The sequence below is a fragment of the Ceratotherium simum genome, chromosome 24, assembly GCF_057802395.1.
Source record: "Ceratotherium simum simum isolate JZ-2026a chromosome 24, ASM5780239v1, whole genome shotgun sequence".
In the NCBI taxonomy this organism is placed as follows: Eukaryota; Metazoa; Chordata; class Mammalia; order Perissodactyla; family Rhinocerotidae; genus Ceratotherium; species Ceratotherium simum.
Window position 1 is genome coordinate 14,698,752 of NC_141923.1, and position 26,362 is coordinate 14,725,113.

Consider the following 26,362-nt stretch of genomic DNA (forward strand, 5'->3'; position numbering starts at 1 on the left):
TTTCACTACTAAGGAAATATAGTTGAACTGATGGTGGGGTATAGAATCTGAAAATCCTGGAGTCCAGATGTGTTAGAGCACATTTGTTTTAATCACTGCCCTTTATAAATGAGGAATCTGAGATTCAGAGAAATCATGTTAGTAATAATTCAGTAAATACTGTGTTTATCAAGAACCTCACTAGGTTACCTACTAGTGCCAAACACTGTTCTAAGTGGACAAGTCAGACACAGTCACTGCCTTTATGGAGTTTACATTTTGGTTGGGCAAACAGTCAATAGACACGGCAATATGATTTCTTCAGGGTCACACACTAGTTGGTGGCAGAGCTGGGACCTGTGCCTCCTTCTGATGCCCAGTCCAGGTTTCTCACCACTCGGACCATATTGTCCATGCCCACTTAGTACTCTTTTCCTGAAAATGGAGTACTGAGCAGCATAGCTGAAGGAATACATTACACTCAGAAAATAAGGACTTCTAAAAGCAAGTCTAGATGTAATTTATGTAATAAAAAGCATCAGCCAAATCTTCTGTTTTGTTTAAATGTAGACTAGGTCTGGCTCATCCCTTAATGCCATCAAAACTTCAGTATGAAAACAAAGGAATCTTTGTCAGTTTTAATTATGAAACTCCAAGACCACTTTCAGTGATGAATTATGGGGAACGAATTATGGGGGACAGGTAATTGCTTTCAGTGTACTTCATAATGAGTGTTAGCGTCCTGTGCCGTCTGAAGCTTTATCAGCATTCAACAAGGTGGGTGCATCCACATTGGTCTGTCTTTGGCTTCAGCAAAAGTAGGTCACTTTAGGCTTCCAAAGAAGAGAGAGGTGGGGGGGGGGCGTTGGGGGCAGGGGGACTAGCCACTAGTTGGCAACAATTGCATCTCACAGAAGCCCCTCCCCACATGATTTTGCCCAGCTGTGTGCTGCCTCCTTTAGCCACCACTCAGAATTGGAATTCCCTGAAAGATGAACTGGTATAGGAGATTATTCCAGATCTTCACATTGGATCTGTCTATGGTAGTGACTTTCTATTTTAATGGGGGCAGGAGGGAAAGGAGAGATTCTTTATTTGTTTGTTTACTGATTCACTTATTCATCCATTAAACATTTATGTACTAGGGTCTAGGGTCAGGACGGCAAATGATCCCTGTGGATTTTCTAGTCCAGCAGGAAAATAAATAATTACAAGTGGACTAAGCCTTAGGAAAGTGGAAGAAGACAGTGCTTTTTTTTTTTTTTTTAATTTAGCTTTTCACTTTGCGAGTTTTCCTAAGAGACAGTTATATCATATGGTGTCTAAAAATCAAAGTTAACTTAATTTTTTTGATATTTCCCAGTGACTCTTGATATGACTAGAGATTGATCCCCTGGGATTTGCTGTATAGCTGGTAGTATTTGCAGGCCAGCTCTCGGGTCATGCTCTGGATGGGAGTAGCATGAATAAACATACACAGCAGGAACATACAGTGGGGTATAAGGAATACTACCCACCTCTGGTTTCAGATGATATGTTAGGACATTCACTTGTTCTGCCAGCGTTTATTCAGCTCTTGCTCTGTGCCAGACATTCTTCAGGTGCTGGAGATAGAATGGTGAGCAGCCAGACATACTCCTTGCTGTCAGAGATAAATCAGATCATTATATTCTCGGATGTGTGACTACACCCTGAGATAGTGCTCAGGAGGAAAGGTACCCATGTCTATGACAGTCTATTTTAAAATGAAATTGACTTAGATATGGTGGTTACGGGAGGTTTTCTTGAGGAAGTGTCTGAACAGAAACCTGAAGATGCAACAGAGAATAGGAGCTAACTAGCAAAGGCAAGGTGGAGGGGGAGGGGTGCTCATTCTTATTCAGACCTGAAATGGTCCTCAGAGGCGTCTTGTCCAACCAACCCATCCTTTTTCTCTGCTTTATTTTTCTCCTTAGCATTTAACCAACGTCGGATATACTATGAACAATGCTTACTAGGCATCTACTTAGGTTCAGTTAAACATTCTGACCCACAAGACTTTCACTGGCCACACTTGGCACTCACCTATTTAGAAAGATCTAGAACAGAACCATAAATTGCCAGCAGGGCGGTGTCAGGGGTTTCTCTTTCACGTGAATTGTGCTCTCGGCAATCCATACTGCCCCCCAAGAGCTGTTCTCCTTGCCCTTTCCCCCTCAAGTGACAGTTCAGGTACTAGAGAATGAGCTTCACATTGAGTAGGTGTGGGATCTGCCCTCTCTTAACATCTCTGCCCTGTGTTCAGGGCACCCCATGGGATATGCTCAGTTGTAAGTCGTCACATTCAAAGAAGCCCAAAGCTACGTTGTCCCCCTCAGATATTTATAGTTCCTTCCAGTCCAGATGCAAGTTATCAATCAGGGGTCATTTTTAACATAAGCAATGTTGCCTAGAAACATAATTGACATATTATCTTTATTAGGTTTCCAGGGAAACAGAACTAGAAAGTTAACCTAAGGTCAAATTCTCAAGCAGAAAAGGAAAGGAATTTGTTAACCCTTTGCCCACATTGTATTTTTTTCTTATCTAATTTGTTTATTGTCTATCTCCCATCACTGGAATATAAGTTCATTTGGGCAGGAATTTTTGTCTGTTTTGTTTGGGGAGGGATCTGTACGTTCAGCAGTGTCTGGTGTATAGCTGTACATGAATGAGTGAATGAGTGAGTGAATGAACTTCTAGTTTTCAGCTGAGATGTTGTGGCCTAACAGTTGTGTGTTTTCTTTAAAATTAATTAAGGCAGCAGCATATGTTTATTGAGAGCTAAACGTGCTGGGCACTGTGCTAGGGCTGGGGATACTAAAGGTGAGCCAGACAACCTGGACGGGCTTCGTGGAGCTTACTGCTCCATTCCTGCTGCTTGGCGGTAAAGAGAGATGTGCTGTGACCATCCGGGTCTTCCTGCGTATGACGTCCTTCTGTTAAAAGAGGGTGGAGGGGGCCAGGTATCAAATAATTTCCTTGCCCTCAGTGAGAAATAGTACATTTTCTGGGAAGATCGTAGGGACCTCTGCTTTCTGCCCTATCTCTGAGATTGAAGAGTATTTATAATAATGGTGGCTTTATTATAAGAAACTCCTCAAGCAGTCCCTGACAGACTCTTTCGTTTCTGAGACGCTTCTAGCTTGGTGGAATTTTGGTGCTCGTAGGCCTCCTTACTTAAGCCTAGCATGTACACATCTGGATGGGATTCCAGAGTTCCCACAGCAAGAAAGAGAATCATCGTCTTCTGTGGTCTAGTTGTTGAGAACATTTGCTCCCTGAGCCTCCCATGCCCGCATTTTTTAAGTATGTCGCTCTTTGAGTTGAAATCTCGTGGGGTGAAGTTGGACCAGAAGCATGTGAGAGCGTTTAAGTGTGGCCTTTGTAGGAGCCCCTCAAGGGTAGACCGTTGAAATGACACGTGTGTGTTGGGAAAGAGGAATTCACATCCTGTCTGGTCTAGAAGGAAGCCAAATTTCACCCTTTCTGAGTCTGTCAGACTGTGGGGAGCTGTCTTGGTAATTTAGTGACGTCTGCACTGTAGAGTGGGTCCAGATGTATCTGCCCGGGAAGCAGGGTGAATGGAAAGAGAGTGGTGGGGGAGCATGCAGCATCCCTCTTCTGCTCTTGGCCAGAGCAAAGCTCGTTAACCTGCTTCTTCCCTTGCCTGGTTTAGGTGTCAAATGCATTCATATTGTACATGAGGGCAGGGTGGGGGGTGGAGGCTCCAGCTCTTTTCAGGGGATACTTCCTACCTATTTCTTTTTAAATCATCATTTTCCTCTCCATCCTTTTTTTTTGCAGAGGTATTTTTAGTCAGCTCTTAGAGAGACTTGCAGAGAGAGATTGAGCTAAAGCCCAGAAAATGACTGAGACATCTTTGGAGAATTTATGACTTTTCTTAGGAAATACTAGAACCTTCTATTGAAAATGAGAAGGGCCATAAATTTTCTTACACATATATTTATATGGCAATGTCTACCATAGATCTGTACACCCATAAGGAAATCTACAATATAATTCTATGTTCTTATAGAAACTCCTGCATTAAATTACAAGATTTTAAAAAATTAATGAATTATTTTTTTCAATTGACTGGTTGTTCCACCTTCCTCTCCATTTTGGGTTTGAATTTTTACTTTTTATTCACAAGTGACTTTGGTGGTAATTCTCTAGGCCCAGCACAGACACTCTGTACCTTTCTTCTGCGAGCTCTTCCTTCTGGATCCTCCCTCTGCTGGCAGGTGTGTGATTGATGGGTATGGTAACCGGTTCTCCTTGAATCTCCCTGGCAAATTAGCATCAGAAACTCCAATCTCTGTATGTTGGAAACAAGCAGTTAAAATACCAGGAAGGAACTGATGTTGTGTTTCTTCTGAAGAAGACCCAGAAAAACTCATTAGCTAGACTTGGTAAAACTTCTGAATTAGAGATTTTTTTTTAAAAGATGCAATTATATTGCTTTCAAGTACATTTTGAGCTAGTTAAAAAAACCAAAAAACGATTGCCTACTCAGTTCCATGAAAGTTTATTGAGAGCCTGCTGGGCACCAGTCAGTAGGGTAAGCTCTGGGGATTTGAGAGGAATAAAAAATGTTCTCTGAGCTCATGGGGAAAACAAGGATGTCAACAAATAATTATAACACCTGGTGAGAAGTGCTATAATGAAGGGATGGGATGGGGGAGAAGGAGAAGGGAGGGAGGAAGGAGGAAGAAGCTACCTGCCTGGGTGAGTTCATCAAGTTTCTTAAAAGAATTGACGTTTGAACTTGGTCTTTGAGGGAGGGGTAAGATTTCCCCATCTTAGGGAGGATTGGGGGGACAGGAGTGGTAGTTGCTGTCGAATGCTAGATCTACCAGGCCAGGTACACTTTATATATTCTTGAGAGGCAGCATGGTCTAGTGGTTATAAAGAGCACTCACTCTGGATCCATCTGCCTGGGTTTGAATCCTCCCTCTTACATTTACTAATACTGAGATCTTGGCGAGTTACTTAACCTCTCTGTTTCAGTTTCCTCATTTGTAAACTGGGGATAATAATAGTACCTACTTCATGGTGGTGTTAGGTGGATTAAGTGAGTTCGTAGTTATAGTGTGCTTGGACAGTGTCTAGCACATAGGGTTTGATAAATGAATAAATAAAGCCCTACGGAGTGAAAGAGTTTGTCAGCTCCCTAGAGGGACAGGTAAGAATTGACCACTGAGACATCTGGGAAGATGACAACAACAGTGGCAGCATAGTTTTGGGATCTTCTCATATATCCACATAAAAAAGACACAGTCACCAGAGAGCAAACTGAAAACCCATGAACAAATTTACAACAAACCAGATGAGAAGATATACTCATGAACCCCAAACTACAAGCTGATAGGGACAAACTACCAACAGCTACAGACTAGCATGTTACAGTAGTCCCCCCTTATCCATGAGGGGTGCTTTCCAAGACCCCCAGTGGATGCCTGACACCACAGATAGTACCGAACCCTGTATATACTATGTTTTTTTCTATACCTACCTATGATAAAGTTTAATTTATAAATTAGGCACAGTAAGAGATTAATAATAATAAAACAATTATAACAATATACTATAATAAAAGTTACTTCATAGATCTTAGTAGATCTTAGATCATAGTAGATCTTAGTAGATTTTAGTAACCTCAGCATATGATTTTCTTTCTCTATTGTCAAGAACTTTCACCTAAAGGAAGCACTTTACAGCTTCTCTTTGGCATATCCAAATTGCCAGCATCACTGCTCTTGCGCTTTGGGGTCATGATTAAGTAAACTAAGGGTTACTTGAACACAAGCACTGCGATACCTTGACAGTCAATCTAATAACCATGATGTGTACTAAGTGACTAAGGGGTGGGTATTGTAAACAGTGTGGATACGGTGGACAAAGGGATGATTCATGTCCCCGGTGGCACAGCTTGAGATTTCATCACGCTACTCAGAACGGCACGCAATTTAAAACTTATGAATTGTTTATTTCTGGAATTTTCCGTTTAATATTTTTGGACTGAGGTCAACTGTGAATAACTGAAACCACGGAAAGCGAAACCTCGGATGAGGGGGACTACTGTATTTGCATTTGTGTGGGAGAAAGCAGAAGGAAGCAATGGAGCATCTGATGGACCTGGGAGCAGGAGACCCTAAAATAGCCAACAAGTATTGACTGGAAAGCTCATCTGGCCAATTTGAGCTTAGCAGCTGAAAATAAGAGGGTTACACCAAGTAAGGTCTAAGGGGTTGGAGCAGTCTGGCCCCCTTGAAGACTTGAAACTGACCCACTAGGGCTCTTTGCTGGGCTGGGCCCCACATTGAGAAGTAGCTGCTGAGGGTGGTATGAAAATTGACCAAGAAGTGGCACAAGAGACATAAGGAGAAAAAGTAGAGATAAAAGTGGGGGAGGGGGAGAGAGCCAGGAATTATCATAAAGCAAGCTGCTATATTTTTTTGAGCAACTTTATTCAGGTATAATTTATGTATCAAAAATTCACCTGTTGTAAATATACAGCTCAATTGTTTTTTTTTTTTTTTTAAAGATTTTTATTTATTTATTTTCCCCCCAAAGCCCCAGTAGATAGTTGCGTGCCATAGCTGCACATCCTTCTAGTTGCTGTATGTGGGACGCGGCCTCAGCATGGCCGGAGAAGCAGTGTGTCAGTGGGCTCCCGGGATCCGAACCCAGGCTGCCAGCAGCGGAGCGCGCGCACCCAACCGCTAAGCCACGGGGCCGGCCCAGCTCAATTGTTTTTAACAAATTTATACAGCAGAGCAATCATTGACACACTTCAGCTTTAGGACATTTCCATCACCTTAAAAAGTGTGTATTTGCAATCAGTCTCCACTCCCAACCCTAGCCCCAGGCAACTGCTTGTCTGTTATGTCTCTATAGATTTGCCTTTTCTAGAAATTTCACATAAATGGAATCATAGAATATGTAGTCCTTTGTGTCTTACTGCTTTCGCTTAGCATAATGTTTTTGAGGTTCACCCACAGTGTAGCATGTATCATAGGTCATTTCTTTTTATTGCTAAATAGTTATTCCATTGTATGGATATACTCCATTTTGTTTATCCATTCACTAATTGATGAACATTTGGATTGTTTCCACTTTTTGGTTATTATGAATAATGCTGCTATGAACATTCATGTACAAATCTTTCTGTAGACATATGTTTTCATTTCCTGTGGATAGATTTATAGGAGTGGAATTGATGGGTCATATGATAAGTTTATGTTTAACTTCTTGAGAAACTGCCAAGCTGTTTTTTGAAGTGACTCTACCGTTTTACATTCCCACCAGCAGTGTATGTGAGTTCCTGCTTCTTTCCATTCTCTTCAACACTTGGTATTGTCAGTTTTTAAATTAGAGTCAGTCTAGTAGGTTTGTAGTGGTAGCTCATTGTGATTTTTAATTTGCATTTCTCTAATGATTAATTTAGTTCAGCAGCTTTTCGTGTGCCTAATAGCTATTCTTTTATCTTCTGTGGTAAAACATCTGTTAAAATCTTTTGCCCTGTTTTCAGTTGGGTTGTCTTCTTATTATCAAGTTGAAGAGTTCTTTATATATTTTGGATACAAGTCCTTTATCAGATAATCAGATATATAATTTGCAAATATTTTCTGTCAGTCTGTGGCTTGTATTTTTTTTTAAGGATGTCATTTAAAGAGGAAAAGTTAATTTTGATGAAGTCCAATTTATCGATTTTTCTTTTTATGAATCATCTTTTTGGTGTCATACCTAAGAAATTTTTGCCTAATCTAAGACCACAAAGATTTCTCCTATGTTTTATTCCAGAAGCTTTATAGTTTTAGCTTTTACATGTAGGTCTCTAATCCACTTTTTTTTTTTTTTTTTTTTGGTGAGGAAGATCAGCCCTGAGCTAACATCCGTGCTAATCCTCCTCTTTTTTTTTGCTGAGGAAGACCGGCTCTGAGCTAACATCTATTGCCAATCCTCCTCCTTTTTCCCCCAAAGCCCCAGTAGATAGTTGTATGTCATAGTTGCACATCCTGCTAGTTGCTGTATGTGGGACACGGCCTCAGCATGGCCGGAGAAGCGGTGCGTCGGTGCGCGCCCGGATCCGAACCCAGGCTGCCAGTAGTGGAGCGTGCGCACTTAACCGCTAAGCCACGGGGCTGGCCCTCTCTAATCTATTTTGAGTTAATATTTGTGTATGGTGTGAGGTAAGGGTCTAAGTTAATTTTTTTTTGCATCTAGATACCCAGTTGTCCAAGCACTATTTTTTGAAAAGTCTACTCTTTTCCCATTAAATTGCTTTGACGGTTTAGTAAAAAATTAATTAATTGAACATAAATATAAAGATTTATTTCTGGAGAGTCTATTTTGTTTTATTGATTTATGTGTCTATCTTTAAGCCAATACCATACTGTCTTGAATATATAACTGTATAGCAAGTTTTGAAATTAGATAATGTAAGTCCTCTAATTTTGTTCTTTTTCAAAATTATTTTGGCTATTCTCAGTCCTTGACATTTCCGTAAAAATTTTAGAATCAGCCTGTCAATTTCTAGAAAAAAAGCCTGCCAGGATCTGTAGATCAATTTAGGGAGAATTTCCGTATTAACAATAGTGAATCTTCTAATCCAATGTCTCTCCATTTATTTAGACCTTTAATTTCTCTCAAAGATGGTTTGTAGTTTTTATTGTACAGGTTTTGAAATTTTTGTTAAATTTGTTCGCAAATATTTTATTCATTTCTATGCTGTTCTGAATGAAATTGTTTTCTTAATTTTATTTTCAGATTATTCTTTGTTATCATGTAGAAATACTGTTGATTTTTGTACATGGATGTTGTATCCTGCAACTTTGCTAAACTTATTAAACTTATTGATTAGTTCTTGTAATTTTTTAATAGATTACTTAGGATTTTTACGTATAGGATCATGTCATATGTGAATAAAAGCACTTTCACTTCCTCCTTTCCAAACGATATGTCTTTTATTTCTATTTATTGCCATATTGCACTGTCAAGAAACTCCAGTATAATGCTGAAGAAAAGTGGTGAGAGCAGACATCTTTATCTTATTCCTGCCTGATCTTAGGGAGAAAGCATTCAGTCTTTCACCATTAAATAAGATGTTAACTGTAGGTTTTTCACAAATGGCTCTTTGTCTCTAGTAATATTTTTTTGTTTAAAGTCTGTCTTATATTAATATAGCCACTCCAGTTATCTTGTGGTTATTGTTTACATACTCTATCTTTTTTATCCTTTTACTTTCAACCTATTTGCGTCTTTGAATTAAAGTACTTCTCCTGTATATCTTTTGTAGATAGCATATAGTTGGATCTTGCTTTTTTATTCGGTATGAAAATTTTTGCCTTTTGCTTGGAGTGTTTAATCCATTCACATTTAATGTAACTATTGATATGATTGGGTTTACGTCTGCCATTTTGTTCTTTGTTTTCTATATGTCTCATGTCTTTTTTGATTCTTCATTCCTTGCCATTACCCTCTTTTGTGTTAAACAAACAATTTTTAGTATTACATTTTAATTCTGCTGTTGATTTTTTTTTTGGGGGGGGAGGAAGATTAGCCATAGGCTAATATCCATTGCTAATCCTCCTCTTTTTGCTGAGGAAGACTGGCCCTGGGCTAACATCTGTGCCCATCTTCCTCTACTTTGTATGGGACGCTGCCACAGCATGGCTTGACAACCAGTGCGTCAGTCTGCACCCGGGATCTGAACCTGTGAACCCTGGGCCACCGAAGTAGAGCCAGTGAACTTAACCGCTATGCCACTGGGCCGGCCCCCCACTGTTGATTTTTTAACTGTATTTTTTTGAAAAATTTTATGGTGTTTTCTCTATGAATTACAATATATATCTTAAATTAGCACAGTCTACTTCAGGTTAATACTGACTTAATTTCAGTAAAATATACAACTTTGCTCTAATATAGCTTCATTTCCTCCCTTCTTTGTGCTATTAATGCCTTATATGTTATAAACACAATAATGCAGTATAATAATTATTCCCTTATACGATCTTATTTTTTATAGAAATTAAAAGAAGAAAAGATTCAAAAATATATTTATACAATATTTTATATTTATCCACATATTTACATTTCTAGTGCTCTTACTAATTTATTCCTGTGGATTCAAATTGCCCTCTCTTGTCATTTCTTTGTAGTCTGAAGAACTTACTTTAAAATTTTGTATTGGGCATGTCTACTAGCTATGAATTATGAATTCTCTTGCTTTTTGTTTGTCTGGGAATACCTGTATTTTGCCTTTTATTTTATTTTTTTTTGCTGAGGAAGAGTCACCCTGAGCTAACATCTGTTGCCAATATTCCTCTTTTTGCTTGAGGAAGATTTGCCCTGAGCTCACATCCATGCCAGTCTTCCTCTGTTTCATATGTGGTTCACCGCAATGGCGTGGCTGCTGACGAGTGGTATAGGTCCATGCCTGGGAACCAAACCTGGGTCACCAAAGCAGAGCATGCCGAATTTAACCACTAGGCCATGGGGCCGGCCCCTGCCTTCATATTTGAATGACAGTTTTACTGTATGTAGAATTCTTGGTGATAGTTTTTTTTTCTTTTCTTTCAGCTCTTTGAGTATATCTTCCACTAAGTCTGATGAGAAGTCATTGTTAATCTTATTGTTGTCCACCTGCATGTGATTGTTTTTCGGTTACTTTCAAGATTTTTTTTCTTTATCTTTCAGCAGCTTTATAATTATGTGTTCCTGTTTTCCTTTACTCTTTTTTTTTTTTTTTTGTGAGGAAGATCAGCCCTGAGCTAACATCTGACGCTGATCCTCCTCTTTTTTGCTGAGGAAGACTGGCCCTGGGCTAACATCCGTGCCCATCTTCCTCTACTTTATATGGGACACCGCCACAGCATGGCCTGACAAGCAGTGCGTTGGTGCGCGCCTGGGATCCGAACCTGCGAACTCCGGGCCGCCGATGTGGAGCATGCGCCCTTGACTGCTACGGCACCAGGCTGGCCCCTCTTCAATCTTTTTTCTCTCTGTTCTTTGGATTGGATAATTTTTATTCATTTATCTTTAAATTCACTCTTTTTTCTGCCATCTCAAAACTGCTGTCGAGCTTATTTAGGGAATTTTTCATTTTAACTCTAAAATCTCCATTTAGTTAATTTTTATACTTTCTATTTCTCTATTGAGATTCCCTATTTGTTGAGTCATTTTCATCTTATTTTCTTTTAATCTTTAAACACAGTTTCTGTTAATTCTTTGATCATACTTATAATAGCTTCTGTGAAGACTTTGCTAAATCCAACATGTAGACCCATTTGGAGTGAGTTTATATTGACTGCTCTTTTTTCTGAACATAGCTCTTGCTTTTCTATTTCTTTGCATGTCTCATAATAGATATAATACAAGCACAAATTAAAAAATGGAAGGAGAATGCTGATAGCATATACAGAAAATATGTTTTTTAAACTTTTAGTAATCATAATGATAGTGGTATTATTAGTATTGCTATTCTTGAACATTTTTGTGTAGCACAGAATAAAGCAAATAAATACTTATGGAATATTCTAATTCTATTGTTCCTTGTGTCCTTGAGAACCAGGATTCTTGGTGTGAGAAAAGACAAAATAGATTTAAGATAGAAGAAATCAAGGAAAAATTTTGTAGTCCTGAATTTGAATGATTGAATTGCAAATCTCAGTATGAAATCATGAGGTGTCTGTGTGTGTGTCTGTTTGTGTATATATGCGTGCTTGTGTGTATATATACCCATGTATACGTGTGTGTGTGTGTGTGTGTGTGAGAGAGAGAGAGAGAGAGAGAGAGAGAGGAGGTCTGGCTCAGTGACCGACCCAGTAGCAATGAGCATCCCTTGTGCCTAGATTGTGATCTTGAAGTCATTTTCCAATAAAAGAAGCCTCATTCCAGTTCTGGGACAAAATAAATAAGATGAGCCTGGAACATCTTTACATACCAGATAGCAAGGAAACTATCAAAGATTTCTAGGCTCATGTTAAAAAAATTCAGGCCAAACATGGGACAATGTGAATTTCAAGAAGGATAAAAATTGCAATAGACTCATCGAATATGTTTAAATTCATGAGCTCTAATTCATTATCTAACAAAATAAATAAAAAGAAAGAATCTGACATTTATCCTACCTTTACTATATGAACTGGAAAACCAAATATTAGATGAAAAGAAACACCTCCCTATAAAATTATTCCAGCTAATAAATGAAAATGCAATGAGGGAATTAGAATATCACTGTTTGTAACTCCCAGTGAATTAATGTATCTAACTATTGAGCATCAAGGGCTGGTAACATCAAAAAAGAGTGACAACCAGACACTACGTGTCTTGCAATAGAAGAGTACACGACTGGCAGAGTCCTGCAAAGAGAGCGAGCTTGAATTGGTCAAGCGTTGAAATCCAGCTGCCAATTGCAAGAAATACAGAGAACAGAGGAATATATCGAACTGTTCCATCACTGTGCAATTTTCCAGCCAGTGGGAAACTCTTTGGGTCAAACAGTTAGATTCTTTAACAGATAAATTGTAAGGAAAAGAAGGAGGTAGAAAGGGAACCAGTAGATTAAGAGAGATTTTGAAGACTCATCAAGTAAGAAAAAAAAGTGGGCAAGACTAAACTATAGTGTAGGGATGTATAGTTGAGTGATTAAGCCATAAGGAAGTGGAATGAAGTGTTTACTATAAGTCAGGGTAGCAGCTACTTTTTTTCTTTTTACTTGGGTGTTGGGTGGTAGTTAGAAGGGTGTTTGCCTTATAATAATTCCCTAAGTGATATATTTGTTTTATATGGCTTTCTGTTTCTATATTTTATACAATAAAAAGATTAAAAAAGAAGGAGGGGGCAATAAAAGATGGCGTAGGACAATGCCCAGCAGAGGGCAGGGAGGGATCCCTGCACCGGGAATCCAGAGGCCAGGATTCCAGTCCTGGCTCCGCCACTCACGAAGCTGTTGGGCAGGCCTCTCCCTTTCCCTCTCTGGGACTCAGTTTCCCTCTCTGTCAGTTAAAGAACGAAATCCTGTCTGCTTCACTAGGTTGGTGGGAGAACCATCTGGAATAATGGGTTGGGGGATGGTATGGAACCAGCCCATGTCACCTCAGAAGAAGATGGCAATGATGGCTAACATTTACTGAGCACTGACTTACCTCATGTAATCCTCACAACAGCCCTGTGAGGAGTAGGGATGCAGCTGGGTCTTATTCTGTCCTAGCACATGAGGACCCAGGCTCTGTCTTGAAGGAGCCGAAAGTCTTAGGGGGCTTCTTGATGAGAGAGTGGAGTAATTTTTAATTATCTTGTCAGTGGTCTATAAGTAAATGTCAGCTCTTGTGATGGCTTAGAGGGGCTTGAAAATAGCTTGTTCCCGTGAGCAAATTAAATGTTCTCCCCACAGATCACATTTGCCCTGCTAATGCGCTTAGCAAAGCATTTTTTTCTGTAGCTGGTGCAAAGGTAGAGTTGAGCTCACCATCTTAGTGGCTGGTTGTGAATTCTGGCTGGAAAGGGCCAAATAAATGAGGTGCTGTACGATGAAAGCATTTAATTCAGAAGCTCATCCTAGCGACTTGTGGACAGACCCATTTCTACACTGTCATCATTTTGTCAATGGTAATCTCTCTGCCTGACTTCAGAGTTCTGTTTCTGCTTTGAAGCACTCAACAGAAATTCTATGCTGTCCCTTTGTCATCCAACCCCACTGGGAGGGGCCAGAATCCTGTCCCTTCTTTAGAGCCAAGTGTGTCTGGGTAGAGACTTGATCTGGCCCTCGCTGCTCCCAAATAATTGCTTCTCTCCTGCCTCTCTGATGCTTTTGGGTTTGTGTCATGGGACTTAGTCATAGTTTCCAATTTGTTTACAGGCTTCTGCATGACAGGGATCATCTTCAACTTTTCTGGGCACTGGAGTCAAATACCAGCTCCTCTGTTTGTGGGCTGAGTGATGATCATGAGCATGTTACATAATTTCTCTGAGCCTTTGTTTCCTCATATATAAAACTACAGAAAGTGCTAGATAAATACTAGTTGCGAAGAAAATTTTGATGTAGTATATAATAGAAAGCAGTTAGGATTTTGCACTATTTTCTGCTAAACCAAAGTTACACAAACATACCAGTGGCTGCTTTGGGCTTTTACCCAGTAAATGTTTATATGTGGCATGGAGGGCCAGATGGTGGGTGGTGGGGGGTAGCAGATGGTTAGGGAATGGGAGGGTTAGTGTGATTTTGAGCACGGGGCCAGGAGTTTACAGGTATCCTCTTATTGAGGCATTGGAAGTGGGTATTATTCCCACTTCACAGATGAGGAAGCAGGCACAGCAAGGTGTGAAGCCTGTTGCCCAAGTTCTTATCCATGTCAATGTGTGCTTAGCATCTGGTATTTTCCCTTTGCCATGTTTCCAGATGTCTCACATTCCATTCTCGATTCTTCTTCTTCTTCTCATGATCACTCTCAACCTTTGCCCTTTTCTTCTTTTCTATCTTCAACTTATTAGCCTTTCCCAGGCCCAAGGAAGTTATCTGGCATGACTCACGAGACTGTGTGAGAATCCCAAACAGCACCATGCTGCCTCAGCCCAAACAATACTGCTTTGTTTCCACGAGATAAACGTTGGAGACTTTTATTTACCCATTTAATGGCAAAGCCCCTCCTTTCAGTGTTGAGTGTATCTGGCTGCTTTTGAATAGGACACCTTAACCAGTGACCCCTGTACATTTTAAGGTCTTTTTTTTTTTTTTTAACTTGAGTCCCTTGGATTGTTTTGTTACTTGTCATAGCTTTTGAAATATTGTCCCCAGAGGTTGTTTTAGAAATGCAATTCTCCTGTTTTCTGCTAATTGAAATGGAAGTGAACCTTGTGCTCTTACCTTGCTCTTAACATTCAGCTCAAGTATTGTGATGCATTTGGAAGGACTGTCCTCCCCTTGATGTCCTATCTGCCTTTTTCCCTCTCCACAGCCCAGCTGATCAGATGAACAGGAGGGTCAAAAGTCATTTTATCTATGTGACTTTGCTGTTTAGAATTGATTAAGCTTTGAAGTCATATTGTTAGCAGGCTACTTCTACCGCCTAGATGGTCTTTCTTCTACTTTATTATTGACTTTTAAAATGAATTTTAGGGCCGGCCCCGTGGCTTAGCGGTTAAGTGCAGGCGCTCCGCTGCTGGCGGCCCGGGTTCGGATCCCGGGCGCGCACCGACGCACCGCTTCTCCGGCCATGCTGAGGCCGCGTCCCACATACAGCAACTAGAAGGATGTGCAGCTATGACATACAACAATCTACTGGGGCTTTGGGGGGGAAATAAATAAATAAATAAAAAAAATCTTAAAAAAAATAAAATAAAATAAAATGAATTTTAAATTGGGCTGGTGCTCTTCAGTGTTCCGTGTAATTAATTGTGTTCCTTCTTATGAAGCAGGTCATTCAGAGCCCCAGCCACTCCTGTTCTCCTTATGCTAAATGTGCATGTCTTCCACCTCGGCTGGATCTGGAGCAAACACTTCCCTCAGTGGAAGTAAATTATGTTGGTGCCGAGCTTTTCTCTTGTCAGTTTTGTGTTATGCTCTCATAAAACTTGAGTGGCTCAGCCACCCAAGTTCACACTTTTGAGTTTGGCCTGGCCCTTGTTGGTTGATTTAGAACAATCTTCAAATGTTAGCTGTATTAACTGAGATAGAACAAGAAGGATTCAGTTGCCAACACCCTCCATCTCTCTACTTCCTCTGTGTTGCATTCGTCCCTGACTGTCACCCTGTAGTCTTCGATGGAGACTCTGCACTCCTCCCCTTGGACACCAGCACTCTTAGGAGATGTCACCCTCATTTCCTGGGAGAGTGACTACAGATCCCAGAGAAAGGGATTTTGCTCTCCTCACCTGACATCAGTTGTTGTCTTTTGTCGTTGCGGGCATGATATGCCTTCAATAAATAGCAAAGTGAATGAACGAATCAAACTGGGGACCTTCCTTTGTCTTCAAAATAAATGACTCCAAAGAAGTAAAACAGACTTTTCATGTGCTATACATTCTGGAATAGATTCCAGAATTCCAAAACTGTTTTCAGCAATGGCAGAATTTTGAGGATAATAGTAGTAATAATGGTGAACACTTAAGAAGCACTCGCTACGTATATTAACTCATTTAATTTTTACAACCAATCTATGAAGTGGGTACATTTGTTATCACCATTTTACAGATGAGAAAACTGAGGCATGGGCACTTGCCCAAGGTCGATGACTGGTGAGTTGCGAAGCTTGGATTTGAGCCCATAGTCTGGCTCCAGAGTCCGTGTTCTAGTCTGTCTCTCTAAGTTTAAGTATAGATAGGTATATGGATTTCCAGGTGAATACTTGGAGGAGCAATCCTCACATGTTAGACAAGTTCTGGCTTGTTTGTTAAAAGCATTATTAGACTGAGGAGTCCAACTCTGTGTTAGATGCTGTTTGGCTTCTAGGGTGAAGTTGAGCATCATTACAATACAGGTTCATGAGGAGGCACGTCTGTTGGCTGGCTCACTATTGCATCTCTGGTGCTCCTTTCCTGGTGCACAGCAGGCACTCAATATATATTTTTTGAATGAGGATTGATATCCTTTGACTCATTCCCAAAAGTTGGAAAGGAAGAAGTACATGAGATAGGGCAAACCTTTCCATATTTCTGTGTTTCCTCAGAGACTTGGGGTTTGGGGGAGTGGGAAGGAACAGATATGAGGGTGACTTGTTTTATTGCCTGAGTTCTCATAGCAGTTTACCCGGCTGTCACCTGTAGGCCTTCAGTGCGCCATGTTGGAAGGACCTTTTGCATGTCCTTGTCATGACTCTGAGAAGGCTCTCTGGGCCTTACTTGGCTTGTTTCTCTACTGCCTAATACGCTGCCTGGTACACAGTGCCTGCTCGGTATGCTGCTTGCCTCCTGGCCGGCTGACCAAAAGACCTAATTTACTCTGCTTTTGTCACGAGGAAGCCTTAGTTGCTGAGGTAGTCCAAAAAATGTTGTTAAGCCTAGTACAACTCTCATTAGGTTCGAAATGAGACTTCCGGAAGCTTCGCCTGCTTGTTCACATCCCAGCGTGGATGGTTGTCACACCCTCTGTCACTATATCTAGGCTGCAGCTGGCTTACTCTGTTGATCACAGAGAGTCCTTTGCTAATGAGGCCAAGGTTGTGGGTTTGATCCCTGGCCCCTGACTACCAGCAGCCATCTGTCTTCACAAATGCATGTCATTGGATACGAGGCAAAGAGGGTGTGCAGAGGGAGAAGCTGGAATCCATTCTGGGAAAAACAACTCGCTGACAGCCGGCCAGAAGTGTCCTTTTGGACTGTGAACGATGTCTTTTTCTTCTCCCACTTTCCAGATCTGGACATCTGTCTTTGGCTTCAAACTTTTTCCAAACAGATGATACTAAGGGTTATATAAGTGAAGGGGAGGGGGCCGGCTCGGTAGCGCAAGCAGTTAAGTGTGCGCGTCCACTGCGGTGGCCTGGGATTCGCCAGTTCGGATCCCGGGTGCACAGCGATGCACCGCTTGTCAAGCCATGCTGTGGCAGCGTCCCATATAAAGTGGAGGAAGATGGGCATGGATGTTAGCCAAAGGCCAGTCTTCCTCAGCAAAAAGAGGAGGATTGGCAGATGTTGGCTCAGGGCTGATCTTCCTCACAAAAAAAATAAATAAATAAATGAAGGGGAAGCAATTCCCAAGCCTGAGAGCTAGAAGAAATTGACCTAGAGATAATGGCATATTTCTGTTTCTCTAGGGTTATAAGTGTTGACAATGTCCAGAATACTGATGGGGTGTATCTCATGATGTAAGAAGTATCTGCTTTAGTGTTGCCCTTTTGTAATCAAGAAAACTCTTTTCAGCAAGGAGTGGTGAAGGGATTTCAGAATATACAATCGTGCTTACTCTCTTCTTTCTTTTGGGGTACACAGCTTACTAAGTGTCACTGGGTGCCTGGTTGGCTCTATGAGGCGGTTGGGACAAGGAGAGGTGGGTAGAAAGAGGGCCAGTGCTCTCAAGATGTTCACAGTTTGGTTGACAGGCAGATATAAATACAAATGGAACTCAGTGTGTTGAGTGCTGTCTATGCTCAAAATACGTGCACACTTGTTGGGATTACCCAGGAAGCAGTGCCTGTGTCTTCCTGGGGAAGCTAGGAAAAGGTTCCCAAGGGTGGTCTTTGACCTGGGTCTTGAAGGATGACTAAAAGTTCCATAGGACACTTCAGACAGAGAGAGGAGCACGTGTAAAGGCACATGTGCAGGAAAGTTTCCCAGAAATGCCTGGAAGGGTTTTTCTCAAGTCTCGAAATCCTCACTATCCACACAACTCTCTAGAAGCTGTCAGGCCAGGCATGCCCAGGTCTTGGTACAGGTATGTCACTGGTCCCCCAGGCACCCATGCTACAGTGCCACCGAGGACAGGTGAGATATATTTTATTTAAGAGCGTGCTTTGCTGTAATGCCTGCCAGTCCGTATGCAGCGAGCAAGAAGAGGAGGAGAAGAACCAGAGAGAAAATGTACCCCCTTGCGGTCTTGGCTCGTTCAGCTCCTGGTAGTTCTGAATTCCATTCATTCGGGAATATTGACTGAGCATGTTCTGTATGTCAGGCTGTGTTTGAGGGGCTTGGGACATGTCAGTGAGCAAAACAAATGCCGGTCCTCAAGGCGCTTATGATCTGAGGGAATGTGAAGCCATCTGAGCTCCCTGAGGCGAGGATGGCGTCCTTGTGCACTAGTGTATCCTCAGGGGTAAGCCTGGAGCCTGACAGGTAACAGTGCTCAACAATTGTTGAAATAACCTACCACTTAAGAGTTTCAGAAGTGCTAGTTGGTATGAAAGAACATGGGAAGAAACCAAAAGATTCTGAGCTCTAAGTGATCTATTACGCTGACTTGTTCTGTAATTGATCTTTAGTTATAAAGTTCTCAACCACGGAGAAGGAGAAAAAATATTGAACATACTCTAGCAGGGGTACCTTTTCCTTATTACCTAGGAATTTGATATCCAGTGTAAAAAGTACTGTATTCACATCCAAACTTTGAGTTTGCATGATGACAGTTGATATTGAATTTAAGCGTATTGGTGGCCTAGATCAAACTCTGAGGTCAGAAGATACATTGGAAGGACAAGTTAAGGGGGAGAATTGTCTTTTCCCACCCCACTCCCAAGAAATGAAAGGAGAAATAACAAAAAAATATATTGAGCTTGCCGTTGAAGTAGCCACATATGAAATGGTTCTCAAGTCTCTGAGTTTCTCCCAGCCTTGGTTTTCCATTTTGATTTTGGAGCTCTGGCTTCCTGCCCATATCCATTTCCGCCTTGGTTTGATAGTACAGAGGCACAGGCGACAGTATTAAAGAGCTGAGAATGTGGTTCAGAGTCGTAGAACAGAACAGGACAAAACCATGCACTGCTGTAGGCTTGTATGTAAGAATGTAAATTTCAGAGAGCAGCCTTCAAAAATGTTGCTGCAGAGCCCAAGGGGTCAAGAGGAAGGCCAAGTCAGTGCCCTCCCCATGTGTCCTCAGGAAGTCCTCCTTTTGCACTGACCTAAGAGCCAGCAGACAAGACCTGGAAGGAGGAGGTTCAGAAGGAGGATGATGAAACCGGATAGAAAAGGGAGGAGAGAAGAAAAAATGGAAGTAGGTCAAGGGAAGAGAATGTGTCCCCGTGAAAAGTGGGTGGGCTTTCCTGCCAAAGACAGAGCAGTAGGCGGCCTTGGTTTGAACAAGAGCAAGGCTGTGGGACACTGGCCTGAGCTCTCCTTCCTGGGTGGGGGACAGACAATGATGTTGGCAAGAGAAAGCGGGGTTTTGCCTGCTTGTCAGGCTGAACAGCCAGCTGGTGTTCAAGGGACTTGCAGGCCCTTTCTCCGTGGTAATAGCTGAGCTCTTGGGAACCGTTCCACGTGGAGGGAAACGCCCCCAGCTCAGGAAGCTTGCCGAAGCAAGGTGCAGGAGGTGAACCCCAAGTTCTGACAGCTTGCCAAAGTGTCCGCTGCTCGAACGCTGGCAAGAACATTCAGTTTGAGACTAGTTCACCATAATGAATCCTGACATGATTGCACTCTCTCAGTCAGGGGTGCTGAAATGGAATCAATGACCTCATGTCAAGGGTCTGTGGAAACCGTCAAAACCAGGGAAATTCCTTGGCTCTTTCCTCTTCATTTTGGAGTGGTATTTTTAAGCAACAGTTCATTCTAGATATTTAACAGATCTCAACATTTTAAGAATAAAATAATAGTTTAGAGACATGAAAGCAATCGTGGCTTTTGTTTATTTCCCTCAGATTGGGGTATTTCATAGCATTTGGGATGTAATTCTTAAAAGTTGATTTCCTTTTTTTTGTTCCTTTCTATCATGCTTATCCATCTAGCTTAAAAAAATTTTTTTTTCTGCTGTCATGGCAACAGTGGAAGTGATTGGTTGAATAAAATTATGTGACTAAAAAAATATATGAACAGTATAGGAGTTGCTGAGAATTGTATGTTTTCATATGTGGGATACTTTTTTCCTTTTCAGACATTTAAAATGTGTAGTCTTTCACCTCCAGTCTGTCCTTCTTCCTGCTATCACGTTGATCTGTGTTGGACAACCAGCCTCATGGTTGTCCTAATGGTGCCACATTCATTTGACTAGCACAGCCCCAGGCCTTCTGAGACATTCTGTGGTTACTGGGGATCCTTTGTTTACAAGAAGGATTCTTCCCAGCTTGAGGAAGAATTTGATTCTGAATCCTATGCTCTCTCCAGAAATAAACTGAAAGGAGTTTGAGAAAAACCTGTATTTCCTTCAAAGGCAATGTCGATCTGCCTTCTGTTGCTCCTGGTTTTGCCAGATACTGTGTGGCTTCACTTCAGTCACGGACACTTCCTCCAGTCCTCCACCAGGGGGCCTCGGTCCTGCACGGGAGAAGCCACCGCCTGCCTTAGAGGGGAGTTGAATTTCTCTAGCCATCATTTCTCTTTAAACGCAGCCGAGGCATTACCCTCGGGCGCTGGACTGCTTCACCTGGGCTAAGGAATTTTCTTTCCAATTTTGAACCAGTTCCTAGGAGTGTCTCATTAGCTGTGATCACTGAAACACATAAAATTTCTATGTATATATATGAAGTAATTTGCATATTAATGATATAAAACATAGACGCGAGCTCTTGTATTCATATTTTGTTCTTTCTTCTAGAGTTGCACCTCAGTTTGGGAGCTTACATTTCTTTGCCCAGGAAGGTGATAGAGTATGGTAGAAAGCTCCCCGCTCACTCTCTCACTGGGTTTGTGAACCTGAGCAAGCCATTTCACTTCTGTGTTATAATGGACTAGATTGTGTTGGATCATTTACAGCTAGACCGTAACAGGAGAAGTATCTCATTCTGCAAGGGGGGCACAGGAGACATTCTGAATGACCAATTCCTATCTTGTAGCCTTCCCTGAGTTATAATATTTAGATTTGATACTGCCTATTCAAGGCCTAATCTCTGCCCTGGTAAAGCAGCTCTTTAAACCTGGGTCTCCAATTACATTGTCTCAGTCCCACCCTGATTTCATACCGTTCAAAATGCCCTTCCTTTCGTGCATAGTAGGAGCTTAATCTGTGATTCTGGAATAAAATTAGACTTCTCTGTCCTACCCATCCCTTTTTTAGCTGTAGCTATTTCCTTCCCCCATGTTACTTAAGAGAACCGAGCTTTAGTCCAAAGCAAATGTACTTTGCTGCCTGTGAACACAGATCCCATAAAAACGAATGAAGAGGAAAGCAGAGTAGATTGCGTGTCCCAGGGCCTATTACCTAATTTTTATTCACGTCTCTGTTAGATTTCCTTTAGTGCTGCTTGGCATCCTGAGCACAAGCTTCTCTTTTAATGCCACCATAAAGCTTCTGATCTGATATCATCTGATATGTGTGGGTGAGAGGAATAGGGGAGTATTTATGTACCTATGCCAATAAACCATTATCTTAAAGTTCTGGGGCTGGTCTTGTGAATGAGAGTCCTGGGATGTCATGTAGGTATAAGATACGAATTAATAGCGCTTGTGAGTGCTTGTAACGTACAGAACTCACATTCAGTTTGATTTAATACATTTGCGCGATCTAAAATGTCATCCAAGGAGAGAGCCAAATACCTAGAGCATCTGCCATAGCCTGCAGAGGCTGGCTGACAGGTTCGCACCGGCTGACCCGCTCTGTGGCTTTTTGGAAAGATGAGATGTGTTCTAATGAGCAGGTTATAAATATCACCGAGTTATGTCATAGGTGGTGGCAGTGCTCAATGTAAAGGGACCGGCTGGAAAGTGCTCCCAGCTGAACAAGCCGGGCACAGCTTTCAGAGAGGACAACAGGTGAGGCCTGGATGTAGTGACCAGGATGCTACTAAAGAATTGTTTGTCCCCTAACGAAATGTGTCACCAAACATGTCTCTGTGAGGTGTATGGGGCAGCGAGATGAGACGTGTTCTGATCACAGTCAGGTGGCTCCAGGTCCCAGTCCTCACCCACTCGCTCCCAGAAGGGGCCTTTGACCCTTGGCTTCTTTCTCTCAGGGCAGGGTTGGGAGAGTGGGAGTGGTTTGATGGATTTATTGGGCAGTGGTTTATGTTCTCAAAGAAGCAGAGTGGTTGCTTGGTGGAGCCCCTCATTTGTCATGCCTTTATCTTTGTCTTGTCCATAAAAATTATAAGTGACAAGAAGCCTTATCCACATTGCATATGGTGCCTTGTTGATATTCCTATACCCTTTTGCCACCTACCTTTTAAGTGAAAAGATAGATTTCAGTACCAGTCAACAGAACAGGAAAACCACCGAGCCACCGTAAGGTTGAAGGTAGACTGTTGTAAGATGTCTTGCATTTTTTTTCACCTCAGAACTGATTTTCAGATTTTTGTTTTCTTGAGAAAATTTGATGTGGAAGAACAAAAGACCATCATTCGTAGGTCACATTTTTCAGAGTTGGACAAAGATGGACAGACATGTGCAGGATAATTGTTTGCTTAGAATCTAGCCAACAGCTTTTATGTAGACAAAATGCATTGAAATATGTGTATAAAATATTTAGTATTAATACACACCAGATGGAAACCCTGTCACATTCTGTGTGCACACAGGAACTTGACAAGAGGAGTGGGGAGATTTAGAGAGATCCTCAGAGCAGTTGAAACGAGAACAACTCAAAACCTGCGAATGGTAAGTGTGACTAATGACTTGACTGAGGCCAGAAAGGCCCTTCCTTCAAGTGTTTTCTCTTTCACATATGTACATATACATGTGATCTTTATTGAGATACAATTTACATACCAGACAGTTCACCCATTTAAAGCCAATGGTTTTTAGTATATTCACAGGATTGTTCAGCCATCCCTAATATTTAATTTCAGAACATTTTCATCACCCTCAAAAGAAACTCCATACCCATTAGTGGTCAATCCCCATTCTCCCCCTTCCCCGGCCTCTGGCAACCACTAATTTATTTTCTGTTTCTATGGATTTACCTATTCTGGACATTTTATATAAATGGAGTTATACCATATGTGGTTTTTTTGTGACTGGCGGCCTTTACCTAACATAATGTTTTCGAGGTTCATCCATGTTGTAGCAGGTATCAGTGCTTCTTTTCTTCTTATTACCGAATAACATTCTCTTGTATGGCTCTACCACATGTTATTTATCCATTCATCAGTTGATGGACATTTGGATTGTTTCCACTTTTTGGCTATTATGAATAATGCTGCTGTGAACATTCTTATGCAGTTTTTTATGTGGACATATGTTTTCATTTTTCTTGGGTATATATCTAGGAGTGGAATTGCTGGATCATATGGAAACTCTGTGTTTAACATTTGGAGGAATTGCCGGACTATTTTCCAAAGTGGCTGCTCCATTTTACATTCCCACCAGCAGTTACCAGGGTTCCAATTTCTCCACATCCTTGACAACCCTTGTTGTCTGTCTTTTTAGTTATAGTCATCCTAGTGCTTGGGAAGTGTTCTCTCATTGTGGTTTTGATTTACATTTCCCTGATGGCTAATGATGTTGAGCATCTTTTCATGGGCTCATTGGTAGCACTCTCTCTTGAAACATAAGAAATGCATCCTGTAAGGCAGGTACAATGTAACCACTCCCGGATGTCAATGAGTGAAGGGATTGGTTTTATGCTAATGATTCATACCAAAACCCAGACAGAGCAAAGCAGATTAGATCTTGAGACTAATTATATTGACAATAAAACTGAGAAGAGAAATATAAAAGCTAGTTAAATAAACTGGTTATCAGGAGCTAGGCTCTCCTGTTGACTTGCATTCTCTCTCTTCCTTTTTAATCCTCTCGCTTTCCTGGGGAGGGAGGTGTGGGGAGGTTCATTAATTATACTTGCAGAGCTTGCCCTTCAGAACCATAGCCACTGAGTGTTTGGGTGAAGGCCTGGTGCTTACTGGAAGCTCAGCAGATGCCACATGTCACAACTGATGTAGCAACCCCGTGTAAGACTGCAATTTCTTTTGTCTCTTGTCATCCATGCTCTTGTCCTCCAATTATCGTGACTCCTTTAAGTGCTGTGAGAGAATCTTCAGTTGAGCAAGGCTAATAGATTCCCGTCACGGGAAATGAGGCCGTATCTTCATTTTGGCTTCTCTAGAGTTTTAGGATGTGGACATACAACCCTCGGGCCCAGATGGCTAAGCCTTAGGCTTCCCTAGAATTATGGGGGTGAGACAAGAGGAGCAACTTCACACGCTCTCCCTACCAAGAACTCGCTTGGTCTTCAGTATTTGTTTATATATTGATGTGATTTATGGTACCTTAAGAAGTTCAAACAAAACGTTTCAATTTGTAGAGTTCTTTAATGAAAAAAACCCTGCAAAATATGGGTAAAAATTGTTGCCAAATGTCTTTTCTCTCAAATTGACCTACTCCCAACATTCCATAAAACTTCTCACTTGGTCAGTATGAACAGCTTCTTCCAAGATTTGGAAACACAATGAAAGTACTTGATTAAATTGGCAAGTGTTCTTATAATTGTTTTAAAAGCACATTGAAAAAGCCAATCTTTCAAAATTGCTTAAATATGAATATTTGTTTATATTGTTGACTCTCAAAAATATATATATTTCATTAAGGAAATGAATGGTTTTTCCCTATTAATAGATGCCAGTGCATTGAATACACTGTGGGAATCTACCTATACTTACTTCAGCATTATTTTTTGGAATTAGAGAATATCTTCCATTATTGTCTAAGGTTTATGATTTTTAGATCAATGTATTTTTTTTTTTTTTTTCCCCCCAAAGCCCCAGTGGATAGTTGTATGTCGTAGCTGCACATCCTTCTAGTTGCTGTATGCGGGACTCGGCCTCAGGATGAACGGAGAAGTGGTGCCTCGATGCGCACCCGGGATCCGAACCCGGGCCACCAGCATCGCAGCGCGCGCACTTAACCACCAAGCCACAGGGCCGGCCCAGATCAATGTATTTTAACTCATAAAAATCCTGTGAGGTAGGATTCTGAATAGAGGTATGTTAGTAAGGGAGAGAGTTTCTTCAATTTTTTTTCTTTTCTCTGAGAAGTATAATGAAGAGGCTTCTAAAGAAAGTCTGAGTAGACTAGAGCTGCCCCTGGACATTTTCAGCTATTAACTGGTTAGTGTTAACATGAGGGGAGTCATTTCTCCTTTATGTCATACTTGAGGTGCAATATACCTTTTGTCTTGGTTGGTGATCCTCAAGTGACCTAGGTTAAACTATTTCTAATTCCTTGAGTGCTTAACCAAAGGTGTGCGTCAGAATTATATGAAGAACTTTGAACAAATACACATCCCTATGCCTGAGCTCAGAAATGCCAACTGAGTAGGTCTGGGGCAGGACCTGAGAATCTTATTTTCTAGTTTCCACAAACTAGATTCTTTGCCCAACCTAGTTGAGAAGCACTTCCTGGGTCTTATTTGCTGGTGTCTTGGTTTACAGTGGATATCAGAGAGCTTCTGCAGCTAATGCCATTCATAAGAGCTTTCCATCAGCCTTAATAACTATATGATTCTTTTTAGATTAGCTGGTAATTGAAAATTTATAGTATTCTTATGAGATGGAAAAGTTGCTGTGTAAAACTCTGGTGTGAAACCATGGAAGAGAAGGATTTAAAAGTACATTTAAGCAACCCCACTCCTAGATAAATACTCCAAAGAATTGAAATCAGGTGTTCAAACAAAACTTGTACATGAATGTTTATAGCAGCACTATTTACAACAGCCAAAAGATGGAAACAATCCAAATGTCTGTCAGGAGATGGCTGGATAACAAAATGTGGTCTATCCATATAATGGAATATCATTTAGCCACAAAAAGGAGTGAAGTACTGATACATATGACACCATGGATGAACC

General features: G+C 41.2%; 1 protein-coding gene across 5 annotated transcripts in view; it reads left to right on the forward strand.

The window, feature by feature from the left end:
- The window catches only part of TTC7B (tetratricopeptide repeat domain 7B), a 248,951-nt gene that overhangs the window by 81,588 nt on the left and 141,001 nt on the right, over positions 1-26,362 (forward strand). For all 5 annotated transcript variants that reach the window (XM_087448059.1, XM_087448057.1, XM_087448056.1 and 2 more), the window contains exon 6: positions 23,097-23,175. In XM_087448059.1, coding sequence (XP_087304185.1) covers positions 23,097-23,175 — 79 coding nt within the window. The remainder of the gene's footprint in view (positions 1-23,096; positions 23,176-26,362) is intronic.